This window comes from Clinocottus analis, unplaced genomic scaffold, assembly GCF_023055335.1.
Source record: "Clinocottus analis isolate CAN_PGR_092001 unplaced genomic scaffold, fCliAna1.0.p SCAF_32, whole genome shotgun sequence".
In the NCBI taxonomy this organism is placed as follows: Eukaryota; Metazoa; Chordata; class Actinopteri; order Perciformes; family Cottidae; genus Clinocottus; species Clinocottus analis.
The window spans coordinates 302,501-322,418 of NW_027176065.1; the positions used below are offsets into that span (position 1 = coordinate 302,501).

At 42.9% G+C, this 19,918-nt stretch overlaps 1 protein-coding gene across 3 annotated transcripts in view; it reads left to right on the forward strand.

Annotated features, from left to right (window-relative positions):
• The window catches only part of arhgef3 (Rho guanine nucleotide exchange factor (GEF) 3), a 24,051-nt gene extending 4,217 nt beyond the window's left edge, over positions 1–19,834 (forward strand). Inside the window, exons 2-12 of one of the 3 annotated variants that reach the window (XM_068595941.1) lie at positions 80–146; positions 3,729–3,791; positions 12,145–12,252; positions 12,834–13,124; positions 13,674–13,736; positions 13,918–14,014; positions 14,793–14,869; positions 14,950–15,207; positions 15,836–16,006; positions 16,683–16,872; positions 17,558–19,834. In XM_068595941.1, coding sequence (XP_068452042.1) covers positions 80–146; positions 3,729–3,791; positions 12,145–12,252; positions 12,834–13,124; positions 13,674–13,736; positions 13,918–14,014; positions 14,793–14,869; positions 14,950–15,207; positions 15,836–16,006; positions 16,683–16,872; positions 17,558–18,267 — 2,095 coding nt within the window. In that variant the 3' untranslated portion in view covers positions 18,268–19,834. Of the gene's footprint in view, positions 1–79; positions 147–1,341; positions 1,726–3,728; positions 3,792–12,144; positions 12,253–12,833; positions 13,125–13,673; positions 13,737–13,917; positions 14,015–14,792; positions 14,870–14,949; positions 15,208–15,835; positions 16,007–16,682; positions 16,873–17,557 lie in introns of those variants that run through there. The other 2 variants (XM_068595942.1, XM_068595943.1) reach the window with 2 other exon arrangements.
• Positions 19,835–19,918: the final 84 nt, after the last annotated feature.

A 19,918-nucleotide genomic window follows, 5' to 3' on the forward strand; every position in this document is an offset into this window, starting at 1 on the left:
TCACGCTGCTCATAAAAGTTGCTCCGGAGAGTTTAGGAGCAGCGAGCACTAATTACTCTTGTTTCCTTCCTCCCTTCAGGTCGAGGCTGCAGAAGAAACCCGGCTCCTTCTCCCTGCTGTCTCCTGACAGCTGGTCCCTCAGAGGGGTGAGAACAACATCGCACAAGCCGACACTACACAACAAACACAATGCACGACCAGGCCACTCCTTTACAGATTATTAAAGATGATTACGGCTCTGACATCACCAGAGGAGCGCGAAGCTGGTTTTAACCGTCAGATTTACTGAAGTAAAAGTATTCTTACCACAATGTACAAATACTCCGTTACAGGTACAAGTCCTGCTTTCAAACTTAAACTAAACTAAAAGTAGAAAAGTATTACAACCTCGACAGTGAAGGGATCCAGACGCTGCTTTCTTTAGACCTCATGAAAGTATTTTTATTAAAAGAATAAGGAACGTATTATATACTTCTGTGAACGAGCACTGAACACTTTCCCCTAAAGGAAGCCGGTCTCAGTGGGAACGTGTTGTGAGAAACACCAAATAAAAGAAGGAGACAAGAAGTATAAAAGAAGTATAGAAGAAGGATACAAGAAGAATAAAAGGACACAAGAAGGATACAAGAAGTATAGAAGAAGGATAGAAGAAGGATACAAGAAGGATACTAGAAGAATAAAAGGACACAAGGACACAAGAAGGATACAATAAGGACACAAGAAGGATACTGGAAGAATAAAAGGACACAAGAAGGATACAAGAAGTATAGAAGAAGGATAGATGAAGTATAGAATAAGGATACAAGGAGACAAGAAGGATACAAGAAGGACACAAGAAGGTCACAAGAAGGATACAAGAAGAATAAAAGGACACAAGAAGAATACAAGGACACAAGAAGGATACGAGAAGGATACAAGAAGGACATAAGAAGAATAAAAGGACACAAGAAGGACACAAGGAGAATACAAGAAGGATACAAGAAGGATACAAGAAGAACACAATAAAATAATAATAATAATTTCGGCACTTTTCATATTTTCTTTGCATGAATTCCTTCGTGTGTCTCCTGTCGCTCCTAATTATAGACGCCAGTTTCCCCCCGACGACCGTCACTTCCTGTTTGTCCAATGGGAACTGAGGACACACACACACACACACACACACACACATACACACACACACACACACACACACACACACACACATTGTGAAGGGTTCCTGTTCCTGAGGGTCTGCTGATCCACTCAGAGGTGGAGAAGCTCAGGAGCTGCACATTGTGACTGAGGAGGAGAAGGAGAGACGCTTTTAAAGAAGAAGGACGAGAAGAAGAACTCGAGGAGGAAGAGGAGGAGAAGAAGAAGAAGAAGAAGGAGTTGGACGTGCAGATAAAGAGAAGAAGAAGAAGAAGAAGAAGAAGAAGAAGAAGAAGAAGAAGAAGAAGAAGAAGAAGAAGAAGAAGAAGAAGAAGAAGAAGAGGGCATGTGACTGAAGGAGGGGTTCAAGTGAGGAGAGAGGCATCAAACAGAAAACAGGAGGAGTTCTCCCAGATGCCCCATCAGGAGGAGAAGAGAGCTGATGAAGAGGAGGAAGAGGAGGAGGAGGAGAAGAAGAGTGGAGGAAGAGGAGCAGCGCTTGGCGGAGAGAGAGTCCGTTGACACTTGACGTGCGTTCCAGGAGCAGCTGGTACCTTCATGATGGGCTGCTGCCTGTTCCTGTACTATCGGGTGAGTCAGATACTACGTCTCCCAGAATGCATTTCACCCACGGACGAGCTGCAAGGGGAACGATGAGGAGCTCAGGGTTCCTCGACCACAAGAACCCTGCAGAACCGTCTTGTGTTTCCAACCATTAACACACATTATTACGCAATTTTTAAATTGTTTTCGAAATACTCACAAAGTATTTTTGTTCGTCAGTATTCAGTTACTTCACGTCATTAAAGGTACTTGTACTAAAACACACACAAAATGTATGTTTTAGCGAAAGTGTGCCTCAAATATTGAGAGTAAAAAAACACACACTTAACTGTGAATGTGGAGAAGTATTACCGCTGTATTCATGTATTTGATGCCTTATATTCTATAGTAGTAAAGCACATTGAATGTGTACTTTAGCAGGCTTGTAGTACTTGAGTACATAGTCAGTAATATCCTCCACTGGGACACACAAGCTTCACTCTGCAAGTTTGTGTAGTTTTCTGTAAGTCGGTGGTTTTGGTTTCTTTCATGTGATGTGACGTTCCTTCAACTTAATGTACATGTACTTGTAACAAGTACTTGTATAATGTACATGTACTAGTACCATGTACATGTGCAAAGAGCATGACGCAGTAGTACTATTTAGAGACGCAATATGAAGAGATGCAAACAACTTCCTACTATGTTATTGCAATCAACATGCCAAACAAAACCATTACAATCTGTCACAAAATGAACTATTTTTGATAATTATTAACTTTATCTGTAAAATATTTGCATAATGACAGCAAAGGAACACGTCGCCATTTTGAATAAGTGTCCTAAAAACAGAAATAACTGAAAAACAACAACTCACGAACAGAAAGATGACATGTTTTTTTGTTGTTAAACGTGCTGGTCGGTGACCTTTGTGACCGAGGCTAGCTTTTTACACCTGTTTCCATTGTTTATGCTAAGCTAAGCTAACGGTGCAGCCTCCTCATTTAACCCTCTGCGAGAAATCCACTGATCGTACTTCTCAATACTCACGATCAGCCTCGTTTAGAGGACTGCCCTTATATGGACTGGAGGAACAGACTCCTCCCCCTCCTTGGTTTCTATAGCGACAGTGAGTTAAAGGTAACGTCGGCCAGGTTACACAACCTCCGGCCAACAACAAAGTCTCAACACAATACTCAACAAACAGCACACTTCCTGCTATTGTTGCACTCTGCTGCAGCGATCCCAACATCCTTGTCTCCTCTCCTTGCCTCCTACTTTTCATCTCCTTGTCTCCTCTCTTTTTCACCTCCTTGTCTCCTTTCTATGTCACCTCATCCCGGCCTTGTCTCCTTCCTTCCGCTTCTCCTTTCATTGTAACCTTCGTTTCCCAGTCACCTCCTCCTCTTTCTCGTCTCCTAGTCTCCTCTCATTATCTCCTCTTTTTCTTTCCCTCCTCTTCTTCTCCGCTTGTCTCCTCCCTTCCCCTCTCCTCCTTTTGTCTCCTTTCCTCATCTTTTGATGTCTCCTTTTCTCTCCACACCTCTTAATATCTCCTCTCTGTGTCTCCTCCCTCCTTTTTTCCATCCCTTACCTCCCTTACTTTGTTCCTCTCCTCCTCCCCTCCTCCTCCTCCTCCTCCTCCTCCTCCTCCTCCTCCTCCTCCTCCTCCTTCTCTTCCTCAGCTGTTTGCCCTCAGTGACCTGTGTTTTCTTCCTGTTTTGTGGTCATGGCAACACAAGGTCACCACAGAGGTCAGCTGTGTGACCAAAAACTATTCAAATACTATGAATTAAATCAAATAATGCATTTAAATAATATAATTGTATCAATAGACAAACACAATAAATAAAATGTAATAAATACATATTAATACATTCATTAAATATTACGAATTACAGACAGTGAGTTTCTCTCCAGCTCCTAACAGCATGGTGTGTGTGTGTGTGTGTGTGTGTGTGTGTGTGTGTGTGTGTGTGTGTGTGTGTGTGTGTGTGTGTGTGTCTGTGTGTCTGTGTGTGTGTGTGTGTGTGTGTGTGTGTGTGTTGCAGAAGAAGAGGAAGCAGGCCAGCAGAGACGCCGACTCACTCAGCCTCTGCAGTCTGGACCTCAACGTGAGTTCAGTGTGTTACCTTGTGTTACATTGTGTTACGTTGTGTTACCTTGTGTTACGTTGTGTCTGGTTCTGGTTTATCTTCTTCTTCTTCTTCTTCTTCTTCTTCTTCTTCACTGTCTTTTATTGGTGCATCCTCTCTATAAATATGAATCCATTAGACCCAAAGGAGGCCAAAAACAACTTCATAGTCTTCATTAAAAAAAAAGAGCTGTTCTTCATATTTGCTTCAACAGCACAGATAGTAGTTTAAATCATGACTTATTCTATAAAAATGAATTAATATAATGAATAACTAAATGAATTCATCTTTACTAAAGAGCACATGTTGATAAAACAGCAACTTTAATATCTGTGTATTCGTCTCACCAGTAAAGAAGGTAAAACACCACGTCAGCACTATTCTACCTTATTTTCCTACAATGAGATTCCTCTCTGCGGCCCTCGAGTGGGTCATTGTGGACCCTCGGGGGTCCTGGACCCTCATGTTGGGCCTCGCCTGCTTCACCCTGTGCAGCAGCAGCAGGGCGTCTCCTCGCTGCTGCTGCACAGGACGTCCCGCCTGGTGGACGCAGACATCGGTCTGAAGACAAATGAACCTGAACACACGACTCCATTGTTCCTCCATTGTTCCTCCATCGTTCCTCCATTGTTCCTCCATCGTTCCTCCATCGTTCCTCCATTGTTCCTCCATTGTTCCTCCATCGTTCCTCCATCGTTCCTCCATCGTTCCTCCATTGTTCCTCCATCGTTCCTCCATCGTTCCTCCATCGTTCCTCCATTGTTCCTCCATCGTTCCTCCATTGTTCCTCCATCGTTCCTCCATTGTTCCTCCATCGTTCCTCCATCGTTCCTCCATCGTTCCTCCATTGTTCCTCCATCGTTCCTCCCTCGCTGCTCCCTGCAACTCAGTGGAAAAAAATAATTCATATTCACTTTGTCTGGACTGGAGATGAGTATAAATATATATATATATATAGAGAGAGAGAGAGAGAGAGAGAGAGAGAGAGAGTATTTTATGTGTCAGTAGTTTAGTGCTTATGCGTCTTTATCCATTCACACTCAGTAGCCACTTTATTAGGTACACCTGTACAGTCAAACATCTCGAAACTATTTTTATTTTGCTACTTAAATTATTAATTATGTATTTATTATTTATTACCTTCTTAAAAATATAATATATATATATATATATATATATATATATATATATATATATTAGATATAATATATTACATATATGTATTATACATACATAATACATAATAAAATACACAATATCTAGTATATAATATGTATATAATATATTTATTATATTAGGTAGACCTGTACAGTCAAATGTCTCAAAACTATTTTTATTTCGCTACTTAAAATTATTTATTATTTATTACCTACTTTAATATATATATATATATATATATATATATATATATATATATATATATATATATATATATATATATATAAATATATATATATATATACACAATATATATAATACATACAAACTATTTTTATTTTGCTACTTAAAATTATTTATTATTTATTTATGTTTTATTTAAAATATACTTAAATACTTAAATATTTAAAAAATATACATATATGTATTATATATATATTAGGCAATACATAATATCTAATATGTAATACATATATAATGTATTTTATTATGATACTTTATTCATTATTATTCTGATTAAAACCAGCTGATACAGTTCTGATGTTTACAGACGTGTTCTGTGGTCAGCGGGTCGTCACGGTTCAGATGAATCGAGGCGTGTTGTTCTGCGTGTTGTTCTGCGTGTTGTTCTGCGTGTTGTTCTGCGTGTTTCGGTGACTCGTGTTCCTCTTTGGACACAATGGCGCCTCCAGGGTGACGCCCCTTACCGGACCGCGAGGTGGCTCCACGCCGGGTCGGAGGTCAGTGAGTCACAGGAAACCATGGAGGCATGTCCACAAAGACCGCTGATGTCACACACGGTCTCTGTGGTAACCAGAGCTATAATTAGTGTACTGCTGGACTTTATTATAACGGACATACGATGTCTTTTAAATGTTTAAACCAGTCAAATAAAATGTCCGTTTTGATCTCCCACACGGGTGTTTTCATACGCCTCGTTTAGTCAAACCAACAGTCCAAAACCTGATGTAGTAGTACAACTACACACACAAAGTACACGCAGTAACTTACTGTAAAGCTGCTGTGAAACCAGAGCAGAGCTCCGGCTGCCTGCAGGCGGCGCTCTGGCTCTCTCTCTCCCGTCCCAGTGACACCAGTACCGCTCCAGTATCATCGGTGTGAACAGTTCCATTCAGCCTCATGTCGTGTGGATGTCCAGTGGCGATGCGCTGGAGTTCCAGTTTTCGGGATTTGTATCTGAGATTTCCTTTTTGTAGCTTTGTTCGTGTCTACTTTGAGACTCTTTACAGTCAAATATTGTACTTTTTTTAACATCAATTTTACAGCATTTTAGAGGAAATTACTGCACTTCTTTTCTTCTGCGCATATACTACGATTGACTGTAGTCTATTTGCATTTAATTTAATTTATTTTGCATGTAAATTGAGATTTAAATATGTTGCATCGCTGTAGATTAAACGGTAAAAAGTAGTTAAAAGTAACTGCTGCAACATTAATTACTTTAAGTACTTTTACCTGAGATAAGTACATTTTGCCACTAAAACCTTCTAACTCACACTTGAGTAAAAGGTTTATTGCATCTATTTTACTCGTCATTGATTTGTTTAAATTGAACTTAAAGGTTAAAACTGGTGCTGTTTTATGTTTTTTAACCAACAATATGTTAGTTTTTCAACGTTTTCTGACTTTCCTTTGTTGTCCGTGGCTCTCAGCTCTACACTTAACTCAGAAATATATCATTTAATTCAATATTTTTTCTTAAACAGCTGGTCAGTGTAGTTTTTATCAAGCGGGAATAAGTAGCGCATTTGTTGGGGACTATTTTCAGCGGCGGATTAATACACATTTGGTGCTCTATAGTGAGTGTTTGTGGCAGCAGGAACGTGTGTGTGTGTGTGTGTGTGGGATTGAGTCAAAAATATACTGTGTGTGTGTGTGTTCATGGTGATGAAGTGCAATATTGATTGTTTGTTTAATGCGGTCTGGTCAACGATGGATCTCTGTGGCAAAGAGGAGGAAGATGTATCACGTCATATTTTATACGGTACCTTTTGGTGGTGGTTTCATCTCTCATGGGAATATCTTATCCATATCTGTATTGTTCTGTAAGAGGCTCGCGGTATAAACAAAAGGAAAAGAAGTCAGGGAGGAAAAGGGAGAAAGGAAGGAAGTGGGTGAGGGAAGCAAGTGAGGGAGTGTGTCAGAGAGAGAGAGAGAGAGAGAGAGCGAGCGTTTATTTCCAGCAGGAGGGTGACGAGTGAACAATCATCGCTGAGAGAGAGAAAAGCTTGAACCGCTGTTCGACAGAAACCTGGAATAAGAGCTCCGGGAAGTCCGAACAGTCCGGACCGCCGACACCGAGACCCTCTGACGCAACCAGGAAGATCCTTCTGGTGCCGAACTCCTTCTGGATGCTCTTCCAGAACTAAACTTCTTGACTGGAACCAGTTTCTTTCCGGGGATCTCTACTGGTGATCCGGCTCTTCTTGGATACCTAAAACCTTCTCGAAAACCAGTTCACTCCGGAAGATTTAGTGGCACCAAATCATTTGTTTTGGACGCTGAAAAGGTGCCGGACGCACGACGCAAAACCTTTCGCGGCGCTCCAGTTTCCTCGTGGATTCTTGACCAGTTTAACCAGTAGAACATCTCCAACGCCAACGCTCCACTCCATTTGGACTCTGGAGTTCTTCGCACCTTCTTGAAGGTCTTCACCGCCTCGCGGTCTCTCCCCACTCCAGACCAGTTTGAAAGTCTTTCTGGGCGCCGCCTCGCTGCTGGGAAAAGGTCCAGAGTCCTGTTACTGGGCTCTGTGGTGAGCAGCATGGTGGTGGGTCTCTGCCTGCTGGTCCACCAGTTTAAGTCTGGATGCTCCGTGGAGTTCGTGAAGGGGATCAGAAACATGGGGAAACAGGTGCAGGTGAGATGGAGGAAATGTTCTACTTCTATTCTCATGTTGCTTTTCTCCAGTATCTTTTCGTAGTGTTTCAGTTATACTGTTTATACATTTCATGGTAGTTTTTTTGGATAGAGTTCACTTTAAAGTGAATATAAGTGCATTTTCTGAAGGATTTCTGTTATTTTTTAAACGTTTGTTCCATTTAAAGCGTCAGATCCTTCCTGACCGGCTGCTTTGGTGATAAACTGATAGACCAGCGATGCCGATGACAGATGTTTGTCACTAAAACGTCTGCTTTCAAACAAACACATTGGAGGTGAAAGGATTTTTAGATCCTAGCGGCACTTTATCTGTCCTTCATCAGTGAGTTCTTATCACTGCTGTGTGACAACGTATTCGGCTGAACCCTTAAAGCAGTCTGGTGATCTGAACGTTCCCTCCGTCTAGAACAAAGAGCAGTGAAGTGGTCTCACTCTCACGCCCCTCATGCTGTTTTCCGTCATGTGAAGCTGTTCTTAGACCTTCTGCGTCCTCTCGGCTCTCTCGCCGTCCTGCACTCAGCGCTTTTCTAACCATGGTTTTTTTATTTGCACTTAACCCTCCTTTGAAATAATTGAACAATACTTTGATGACTCATGACATGACGTACATGAAGCGAAGAGACGTGAGCATTAAATTCACAGGAACATCAGATCTGTGTGGAAACAACACGTCAAACACTCATGAATTACATTTTTACATCATGTTTACTGAATGTGTTTCTATGAAACTCTTTCTGTTCCTCTTGTGTCTTCTTCTTCATGTCCTCTTCTTCATAGATGGATGGATGGATGGATAGATGGATAGATAGACAGACAGACAGACAGACAGACAGACAGACAGACAGACAGACAGACAGACGGATGAATATGTAGGTGGATGGATGGATGGATGATGGATGGATGGATGGATGGGTGGGTGGAAGGAAGGAAGGAAGGAAGGGTGGATGATGATGATGGAAGGATGGATGGATGGATGGAAGGGTGGATGATGGATGGAAGGGTGGAAGGATGGATGGATGGAAGGATGGATGGGTGGGTGGAAGGATGGATGGATGTAAGGATGGATGTATGGATGGATGGAGAGAGGAAGGGAGGGATGGAAGGAAGGAAGATGGATGGGTAGATAGATACATATACAGACAGACAAACAGGTTAGGAAGAATGATTGACAGACAGACAAATAGACAGATAGATAGATACAGACAGACAGACAGACAGATAGAGAGATAGATGTCAATATAAACTGGTTACTCGCATAATGTCTTTTCTAAATAAACATCTGTATTGCAGGAAGTTAAGTAGCTTCAGGCAAGAAAACCACTTTAGGTTAAGTTGATGTTAACTTGACTAATGGGGTTAGGGTTAATTTAATCTAACATTACTTTTAGTTTTTGGGTGAAAGTCATGCGTTGGCGGTCCCATCCTCTCGTCCGCCTGCCACGCTGCTTTCCTGCTTTGCTTCGTGTGCAATGTCCACATCAACGTACATGAGGTGCAGTCATTCTACGGTTGACTGTCAAATCGAAACGTCGATGTTTCGGGAGCAGCGCTGGTTTATTTATCTGACTCTGTGGAAAGTGTATTCACAGAGTCAGTCTGCTGTAAACTGTAATTAGATGATTAGTCTGCTGTTGGCCAACTGCACCGCATTGATCTTTGTCAGAACGAATCATCTGAAGGCCGTCACACACAGAAACCAGATGTCCAATGGAAACTCATCTGCTGGGAAGCCAATAAACATGATTATGTATTATTATTTAAGTCCAAAGTCTTTTCAAAGCAACAGTGTACATCTTGAATAAACACAACAATGTCATCTGCAAAGAAATGAGAGAAAACACATTGAATTCAATCACAGAAACTGCTGTTTACGGGTTTATTTTAGAGCCTTAAAGCAGCTTTAAAGGCTTCAGAGTCACAGCTTTGAATTGTCAATTGACAGTTGAAAACTGTTGGAGAACCTGTCGTCGGATTTTGGGACGTGAACCCAGAACTGAAAATCTTTCTGTGACTTTGAAAACGATCGAGAGCAAAAAAACAAAAAAACAAAAACATCCGAGGTCGATTTATTTTTTGGTCGACTGGTTCCCGAAAGTGTTGATGGAAACAGAGTTTGACGGTTCCTGTGTTTCAGTAGGTCAGCTGACTGTACACACACACACACAGACACACACTCAAACACACACACACACACACACACACACACACACACACACACACACACACACACATATTGATTTATTATAAGTCTGTATCCAGGACAATCAGTCTGGTGGCATTTTCCTCATTCCATTGTGTGTGTGTGTGTGTGTGTGTGTGTGTGTGTGTGTGTGTGTGTGTGTGTGTGTGTGTGTGTGTGTGTGTGTGAGGCCTTTGAGTCACACTATTGTTTCAACCTGCTGTTTAAAAAGCTGTGTAAAAACCTCAAAGGGGGGAACGTTGTTCCACAAACATGTTGTCAGTTGATTGATGCGTCTGTTGTCAGAAAGCCGAGTCGCTCATCACGAGTCATCGTGCGTCACACGCTGAGAAGTTACAGACAAAATATATTTAACTCCTCGGGTCTTTTTCACAAAACTTCATTTTGCACCTTAAAAGTCAAAAATCAGCTTTAAAGTCAAATCTTCCATTTGTGCAAACGTTTTCTCTCCTGTCCAACATGATGTGAATTGTAATTGTAATCGGCAACTTCCTGAAATCATTTCATTTTAATCAAGTCATTTTAATGTCGTCCTTAAGGTGACGACGTTAAGGTGACGACGTTAAGGTGACGACGTTAAGGTGACGACGTTAAGGCGACTGCGTTAAGGCGACGGCGTTAAGGCGACCACGTTAAGGCGATCACGTTAAGGCGACCACGTTAATGCGACGACATTAAGGCGACGACATTAAGGCGACTGCGTTAAGGTGACGGCGTTAAGGCGACCACGTTAAGGCGATCACGTTAAGGCGACGACATTAAGGCGACAACATTAAGGCGACTGCGTTAAGGTGACGGCGTTAAGGCGACCACGTTAAGGCGACCACGTTAAGGCGACGACATTAAGGCGACGACATTAAGGCGACAACATTAAGGCGACTGCGTTAAGGTGACGGCGTTAAGGCGACCACGTTAAGGCGATCACGTTAAGGCGACGACATTAAGGCGACAACATTAAGGCGACTGCGTTAAGGTGACGGCGTTAAGGCGACCACGTTAAGGCGATCACGTTAAGGCGACCACGTTAAGGCGATGACGTTAAGGCGACGACATTAAGTCGACGACGTTAAGGCGACCACGTTAATGCGACGACATTAAGGCGACGACATTAAGGCGACAACATTAAGGCGACTGCGTTAAGGTGACGGCGTTAAGGCGACCACGTTAAGGCGATCACGTTAAGGCGACCACGTTAAGGCGACGACGTTAAGGCAACGACATTAAGTCGACCACGTTAAGGCGACCACGTTAAGGTGACCATGTTAAGGTGATGACGTTAAGGTGACCACGTTAAGGTGACCACGTTAAGGTGATGACGTTAAGGTGACCACGTTAAGGTGATGACGTTAAGGTGATGACGTTAAGGTGATGACGTTAAGGTGACCACGTTAAGGTGACCACGTTAAGGTGACCACGTTAAGGTGATGACGTTAAGGTGATGACGTTAAGGTGATGACGTTAAGGTGATGACGTTAAGGTGACGACGTTAAGGTGACCACGTTAAGGTGACGACGTTAAGGTGACGACGTTAAGGTGACAACGTTAAGGTGACGACGTTAAGGCGACGACATTAAGGCGACGACATTAAGGCGACAACGTTAAGGCGACTGGTTAAGGTGATGACGTTAAGGCGATGACGTTAAGGCAACGACATTAAGGCGACGGCATTAAGTCGATGACGTTAAGGCGACCACGTTAAGGCGATGACGTTAAGGTGATGACGTTAAGGCGATGACGTTAAGGTGATGACGTTAAGGCGATGACGTTAAGGTGATGACGTTAAGTCGATGACGTTAAGGCGACCACGTTAAGGCGATGACGTTAAGGTGATGACGTTAAGGTGATGACGTTAAGGTGACACCATCAAGCTTCTAGACTGAAAACCGTCATTTGAAGACGTCGCTTGGGGACATTTATTTGGTTGGAGTTCATCTTATTGTTTGTGGACTTTGACCTCCGACCTTCCTTGACCTTCAGTCTCTTCCTCTCGTCTGTCTTAACGTCTCCTCTGTCATCCATCTCTGACTCTGCTCTCTCTCTCCCTCCCTCTCTCTCTCTCTCTCTCTCCTCCAGGAGCCCGGCACTAAGCGCAGTAAGCTCGTCTCCCGCGTGACGTCTCTGGCCGCGCTGCTGCCGCCCGTCAAGACGGCGCCGCTGAAGAGGATCAGCCAGACGCTGCAGGTGACCGGACAGAAGGAAAAAACAACAACAACACAAGTTCCCCCCCCCAATTTTTGCGCCTCGCGTCCGTCCGTCCGTCTCATCCCGCCGGAGAGCGGTGACTCTCTGCAGCCGGCTGTTGCCACGGAGACAGAGCCGCGAATCAGAGCGCCGGCTTTTTTTTTTTTTTTTTTTTTTTTTGTGAATGAAAACGCAGCGCCGCCATTGTTGCTGACAACCTCTCAAAAAAACAAAAAAAAAAAAATGGACACAGAATTCCAACGAGGATTCAGGATGCAGATCGAGAAATACATTTTTTTAAACGCCAGAAAAAGAAAAAAATTGTTGGCTTCCACTTGTCGTTGTCAGGTGGTGCATCTTGGGAGTTGTAGTTTTAATTAACCCCTACAGCACCAGATGCTTTCAGACACGGTTGTTCTTCTATATGAGTGGAGTTTTCCCGCCAATCCAAAGAGTAGAAAGCGCTCCCGGAGCGTCCGAGGGCTTTTACTCCTTCAGCGACACCGTGCACACGGGTCAGACCTTTTGTGAAGTGTTAAAGTGTGTTATTGTGTTGTTTTCCCGTCTGTGTGTCTCTGCAGCGCTCCATCAGTTTCCGTAATGAGAGTCAGACGGAGAGAGCCGCTCCTCTTCCTCCCCTTCCTCCTCCTCCTCCTCCCTCCTCCTCCTCGTCCTCCTCTTCCTCCACAATGAAGAGGCGCGTTATCTCGGCGACAGTCTCCAACCCGTCCTCCTTCATGGCCGCGACCCGGGTTTCCACGGCAACGGTCCCGGCCGCTAAGCGGCGCGACAGCAAACTGTGGAGCGAAACGTTCGATGTCCGACTGGGAGCGACGCAGACGCTGAGCCCGAAGGAGATCAAACGCCAAGAGGTGAGAGGAACGCCGCCGCTGGAGGGCTGAGGGGGGTCTGATTCATTATATATGTATATATGTATGTATATACATAAACATACATATATACATACATATATATGTGTGTATATATGTGTGTATATATATATATATATATATATATATATATATATATATATATATATATATATATATATATATATATATATATTTTTTAAATTATTTTATTTATTTTATATATTTATTGTGTATATATATATATATATATATATATATATATATATACATTTATCTTGTGAATTTATTATTGTATTTATTTATATAAAATAAATACATATATATTATATATATAAATTATATATGTGTAATATATATTATTTTTTATATATATATATATATATATATATATATATATATATATAAATATAATAAATAAATGTCTCAAACTAATTTCTAAGAGAATATTTTTCTTTCTCTCTCTCCCTCTCTCTCTCTCTCTCCCTCCCTCTTTCTCTCCCTCTGTCTCTCCCTCCCTTCCTCCCTCCCTCCCCCCCCTCTCTCTCTCAGGCTATATTCGAGCTCTCTCAGGGCGAGCAGGACTTGGTGGAGGATCTCAAGTTGGCTAAAAAGGTAAATAAAAACCTTTGTTTTTCATTGAAGAACTGACTTTCCCCTTAAATTAATTCTACAGTACTTATATATTTCTGAATACACTCGTGTGTGTGTGTGTGTGTGTGTGTGTGTGTGTGTGTGTGTGTGTGTGTGTGTGTGTGTGTGTGTGTGTGTGTGTGTGTGTGCGCGCGCACTGCAGGCCTACCATGACCCCATGCTGAAGCTGTCCATCATGACCGAGCAGGAACTGAACCAGATCTTCGGCACGCTGGACTCGCTCATTCCTCTGCATGAAGGTAGGAGGCGCCGTCTGCTGGAAGCTCACCAGGTGCTTCAACGCCGAGAACGAGGACACGTTCAGCTCTTAAAGGGAGTAGAGTGGACTCCTCATATGCAATGAGTCCATACAACACATGTTGCCCTTGAGCACGCAACTTAAACAGACAGAAGAAGCCAGCAACGTCACATGTTCCAGCTCTGAAGGGACTTTAAAGCTGCAGTTCCTCTGACGGCCACCAGATGGCGACGAGAGAAGCGAATGAAAAACCTCCAAAGTCTTAAATCTTAAACTCAATGAAAAAGTTTAATTTTAGTTTCTTTTCTGGCTGCTTGTGTTGAGACAACATTTAACGTTCCAATAAGAGCAAGGCCTCTGTAGAAAAACATAAATATTTATATTACATCAATCTTTGTATGTGCCCGCTGTACCGTGAACGGCTGCTGCTGTGACTTCCTGCCACAACCATATTTGGACATTGTATTAATGCATAGTGCACTTTATACACAAAGCAATACTATTATCACATGTGTGTGTAATACTGTTGTATCTTTTATATGTTGTGCCTTAGTTTTATGAGGTTTTGTTGTAATTCTGTGTGTTAGGAGCTGAAGAAGCTTTTCATATAGAATAACTGTCTGTTATCTGTGCATATGACAGTAAAAACACCTTGAATCTTGTATCGGAACATTTCAAACTGCCTGATTGGTTCGGGCCTTCACTTCAGGCTCCTGTTGAGGCTGTCTCCGTTCTTTCTGGAGTCTTTTCATCGTTTTAAAACCTGTCTCTCTCCTCAGACCTGCTGAGTCGCCTCCGAGACGCCAGGAAACCCGACGGGTCCACAGAGCACGTTGGACGCATCCTGACGGACTGGGTGCGTGTTTCTCTTGTGACGTAACGTCCTGGAAGATCAGGAGTTTCATTGTCATCTCCTGTGTCCCTCCTCCACCACAGCTTCCGTGCCTCTCCTCCTACACCTCCTACTGCAGCAACCAGGTGAAGGCCAAGGCCTTGTTGGACCAGAAGAAGCAGGATCGGCGGGTGCAGGACTTCCTGCAGCGCTGCCTGCAGTCGCCCTTCAGCAGGAAGCTGGACCTGTGGAACTTCCTGGACATCCCCCGCAGCCGGCTGGTGAAGTACCCGCTGCTGCTCCGGGAGATCCTGAAGCACACGGCCGGCGACCACCCGGACCGGCGGCACCTGGACGAGGCGGTAGGGCTGGTTCACCTCGCTGTGGGGCGCAGAGGGGGAAAAAAAAATATCATGATTTTGAGTTTCTTAGAAGCAAAGGACTATCAAGCATCTGTGAACAATTCAGACGGCCTTAAACACGTTTGGAGGAACCCTGAAGACCTAAAATATCAGAAATAACCTTTAAAAGTCTGGGCTTAGCGGCTCAGACGCAAAGCATTTCAAATATTGAGTTAAATCTGGAAGAAAATTGGACTCTCGACCAATAGGAGGACATCTACTGTATTCATCTTCCGAAAAATTGACAGATTTGATTTGTCAGTACAAAAGATCAGTCAAAGTTAAAAAAAAACAAAAACAACTGAACCCCTGTCGTCAACAGTGACTCCTCCTAATTATTATTTTTTAATTATTTTAATTATTATTATTATTATTATGATATTTTTTAATTATTATTTTTGATTTTTTAAAGTATTATTATTATTACATTATTTTAATTTTAATTTCGTTATTATTATATTTTTTATTATTATTTTTATTATAATTTCTGTATTATTAAAAATATTTTTGAATATTTAGTATTATTATTCATTTTATTATTATTATTATTTTGAACGCGTCCGCTGTCTGTCGCCCGCTTCCTCTGCAGATGCTGACGGTTCAGAGCGTGGTGGCGGACATCAACAGCCGGACGGGCGAGTCCGAGTGCGAGTACTACAAGGACCGGCTGCTGTACGCCGAGGACGGCCAGAGGGACGACCTCATCGGCCGGTCCAGGACGCTCAGCTGCCACGGAGAGCTGAAGAACAACAGAGGACTCGTCAGTAGATCCTTCACCACATCGTCTATCCTGTGACTTCATCGTGCATTTCTAGCCTTACTCTCTCTCATTCTTCTGTTTTAAGCCTCCGGATCCTGTGAAAGTCGTATTTGAATTCATTTGCAAACTTGCAAATTTGCAAAATGCACATGCAGGAATTGGTAGAAACCCCACTGGGCTTATTTGCATAATTGAGATTAACATACAAACAATATGACTGCATAATAGCGACAGAAACTATTCAATTTAGTTTAATATTAATTCAGTTTTGCAGTATTTCTATGCATAAAGTTAGTTAACAACTTAACTTTAAATATTCTACTGGACAAACTGGATTTTATGCTTTTTTACTGTTTAATATCAGCATTTTACAAATGTTTCGGTATCTTATAATGTGGGGCTGAGTTTTTTACACTTTAAAGGTCCATAACATATAAATATAACTCATAGCCGGTGATATACACTGTACATACAGTATAACATATATAAACGTATATATTTTAAGTTCCTTTACCGTAAAGAAACTGCTACTAATTTGATTATTTTTGCAATTTTATGAACATAAATTCAGGTAAACAGCCTTAAAAAAGTAATATCTGGGAAAAGAAACACTCAATTATGCACAAAAACCCCGATAAAGGTGTTAAAATGAACCTCTCTCTCTCTGTGTTTGCAGAAGCTCCACGTCTTCCTCTTCCAGGACGTCCTCGTCATCACCAGGTCCGCCTCTGCCAGCGACCAGCCAATCAGCTATCAGCTCTGCCGCCGGCCAATCCCCATCCGGCAGCTGGACCTGGAGGACCTATCAGACGGAGAGATGAGAGTGGGCGGGTCCATCAGAGGAGCCTTCGGGAACAACGAGCGCAGTCAGTACAGTTCAGACGCCTGATTTCATTTTTATAACAAAAAAACCGGTTTCATCCTGTGATACAGCGAAGCGCACAGACATTTAAATGTACTTTAATGTTTTCTTTGAAATGTCCCAATACAAATTGATGCTGTTTGATTTATATTTTAGAAAACAGCAACAACGTTATGAAAGTGAATCAAGAAACACATTTTTAAAATCTCTTTGTGTCCCGTCGATAAATACAAATCCGATTAATTAAACTCTTCAAATTGAAATTCAGTAATTGCCAGGCTTTCTGAATGAAAATGCTGTAGATTAATAATAATTTACTGTGCCTTACACTGTAAATAAGGAACGTCTATGTGTAAAATACGATAGTTAAGAAGCGATATGAACAATAAGGAAGAAGTGAGCCTTATGAAATGGTGTATTCTAACATGGGGGAGAGTCACAGTTTGTTTAGTAACTCATTTTTAATTCCCTCTAATAATTAGAGGCGGGACCACCTCGAAACCAACGCGAATGCCGCCTCCACCTCCGTTAAACATGTAGCCAACGAGAGGCTACGCCGCCCAATCCACTATAATCTATAATATCAAATGTATGACACGGATCGTGGGGCATCATTTGAATGCATCATCAACTTAAATTAAATCTGTTTTATTATAACTTTTATCTCCAACTCCTCCTGCTCCTCACAGCAAAGAACTTTTTCCGGGTGTCGGACCGGGCGGGCGGCCCGCTGCAGAGCCACTGCTTCCAGGCCAGCGACGCCTTCAACAAGCAGCAGTGGATCAACTGCATCAGACAAGCCAAAGAGGCCGCGGCGCTGACGGGAGACCGGACGCCGCCGCCGCGGACAGGACGGTGTCCGGGTGGACAGACGGCGGTGCTGCTCGGTGAGCCGGGGCCGCGCGCCTGCTGCGATTCCAGACTGCGGGATGAAGACGGGATGCGGGAGGAGATGGAAACGGGGCCGGGTTCGAAAGGGGAGGCAGAAGACGAGGACGCCGACTCGGGTAAAGAGGCCAAGGGGAGTTCGACGGGGGAGATGGAGACGGGTGAGACGGGTTTGGAGTTAGACGGAGAAACGGTGGTGGTGGGCGAGACGAGGGAGACGGGCGGCGAGACGGAGATGGAGACGGGCGAGATGGAGACGGGTCAGAGTGGCGAGGTTCGTGCAGAGCGAGAAGCCGGAGCAGATCAACATCCGGCTGGAGGAGAGACTCTGAGCGGAGGTACCGGCGATGCTCCCGCCTCCCACCTCTCCTCTGCTTCTCCCCGTCAGGGTCAGTGGGAGAGGGAGGTGACGGAGGAGGAGGAGCGAGGCGGCGCCGAAGAGCTCGGGCTCGTCGTGGACACCGGCGAGGTCGACTCCCTGCGGTGCGAGGAGCTGAACCTCAGGTGCTGATGGCACCGAACTCACTGAAGGGACTCGGCGATGACGTCACGTCTGTGAAACACTGGCCACCCGTGTGACTGTGAGGGGGAGGAGCTTAATGCCATGATAAAAAAAAAGATGGCTTCCTGCTCACCGGGCTCACACTGCAAAGATGTTTTTTTCACGGTTTTCCTCAGTGTTTTTCAAAAGGAGTTCCTTGACCTAATAGCTCAAATTCCCCCATAATGCAAAGTGTTTTTTCTGACGCTCAGGAAAATAATATTATGTTTTTATAAGCCTTTTTTTAAGAAGTCTTTGTTGGGGCCTGCAGCTGCAGTCACGTGACCTGCAGTTCCAACTGTGGCCACCGGGGCTGAAATCACCTCACAGCCCAACTTCCTTCCGAAGAAAGTGTTTCCAAGCTTCTATGATCCCATTTTACTTCATTTTTTATCCTGTATTACTTCATATTTTGCCCTTCGGACAAACTGGTTTAGCTGCCTGGCGGCTTCGTGTTTACAACACTTTAATAATCGATTAAATGTTTGGTCCGTTCCATCAGATCAGCCGTCGTTCTGCTGTGAACAACATCAGCAGCATTCTCAGGTCTCGCTGTGAGTCGATGATTATGAATCATGCTCGCGGCTGTAACCACGGCTCGATATGGAAAAACATAAAAACTGAACATTTGATGGGAAATTGCAGTATTTACCACTTTAGTAAATTTGGAAAAGACTAATAAAGTCAGTCAAAGTCCAAAAGGGAACAAGTCTTCTACAACTATCCAAAACCAACTGAACAGTAATCATCTCAAACCTGTGTATTTGTGTCTTGTATCATTTTGGGCGATTTTCACTCTTCAAGTTCAGCTAAAGGATTCTTCGCTCTTAACTTGTTCTGTTCCTGAAAAGTTTAAATCATTTCTAAAACTCTCTGAACGATGTCTTAAAGTTGTGATGTCTGAAAACACTGGAGAAACCAGAGCTGTGTCCTGATGCATCTGAGAACGTTTGTGTACACCGCCCCCCTGCAGAAAACATTCATGTGCAACTATTCTGCATAAAGGAACGCATTTTTAGTGAAAAGTAATGCTGTATGAAGAAAAACGTGGTGCGACTTTGCCCTCATCTCAATTTGATAAACCTGAATAGTTGATGGAGACGCGTTTATGACACTGTGTTGTCATTTTAACACAAAGTTTATACCTCCAAATGCATTATACACATATTTAGTGGACTTCCGGTTGCAGCTTCTTGAGTTGTTCCTGGAAAACTGCTGCAAAGTGAAATATTCAGTGTTTTGTCATGGCGGTCAGAAAAGCCCCGAAGGAGGAGGAGCCTGTTGTGTACGTACTGTATGTATGTAAAGAATGTATATTAAGTTTATTTGTATATGAATGTAGGAACAAAGCCAAGCATGTCTGTTTGTTATGTATGTGCCTAGACATTACACATGAAATATGACTTACATTGTCATGGTATATATGTTAGATATTAAAAAAGGACCATCGTCAGGGTAGTTGTGATGCCGTCAGTTGCTTTTTATCCTGTTGATAAGTAGTACAAGTGTCAACTAATGTGTGAAGAGCATCAATAAATTGTTTGAAAAGAAGTCAGTGAACGAGTGTTTTCTGGTTGTTGGATGTTATAATAAAGATTAGAAGAAGATTAAAAAAGTTTAT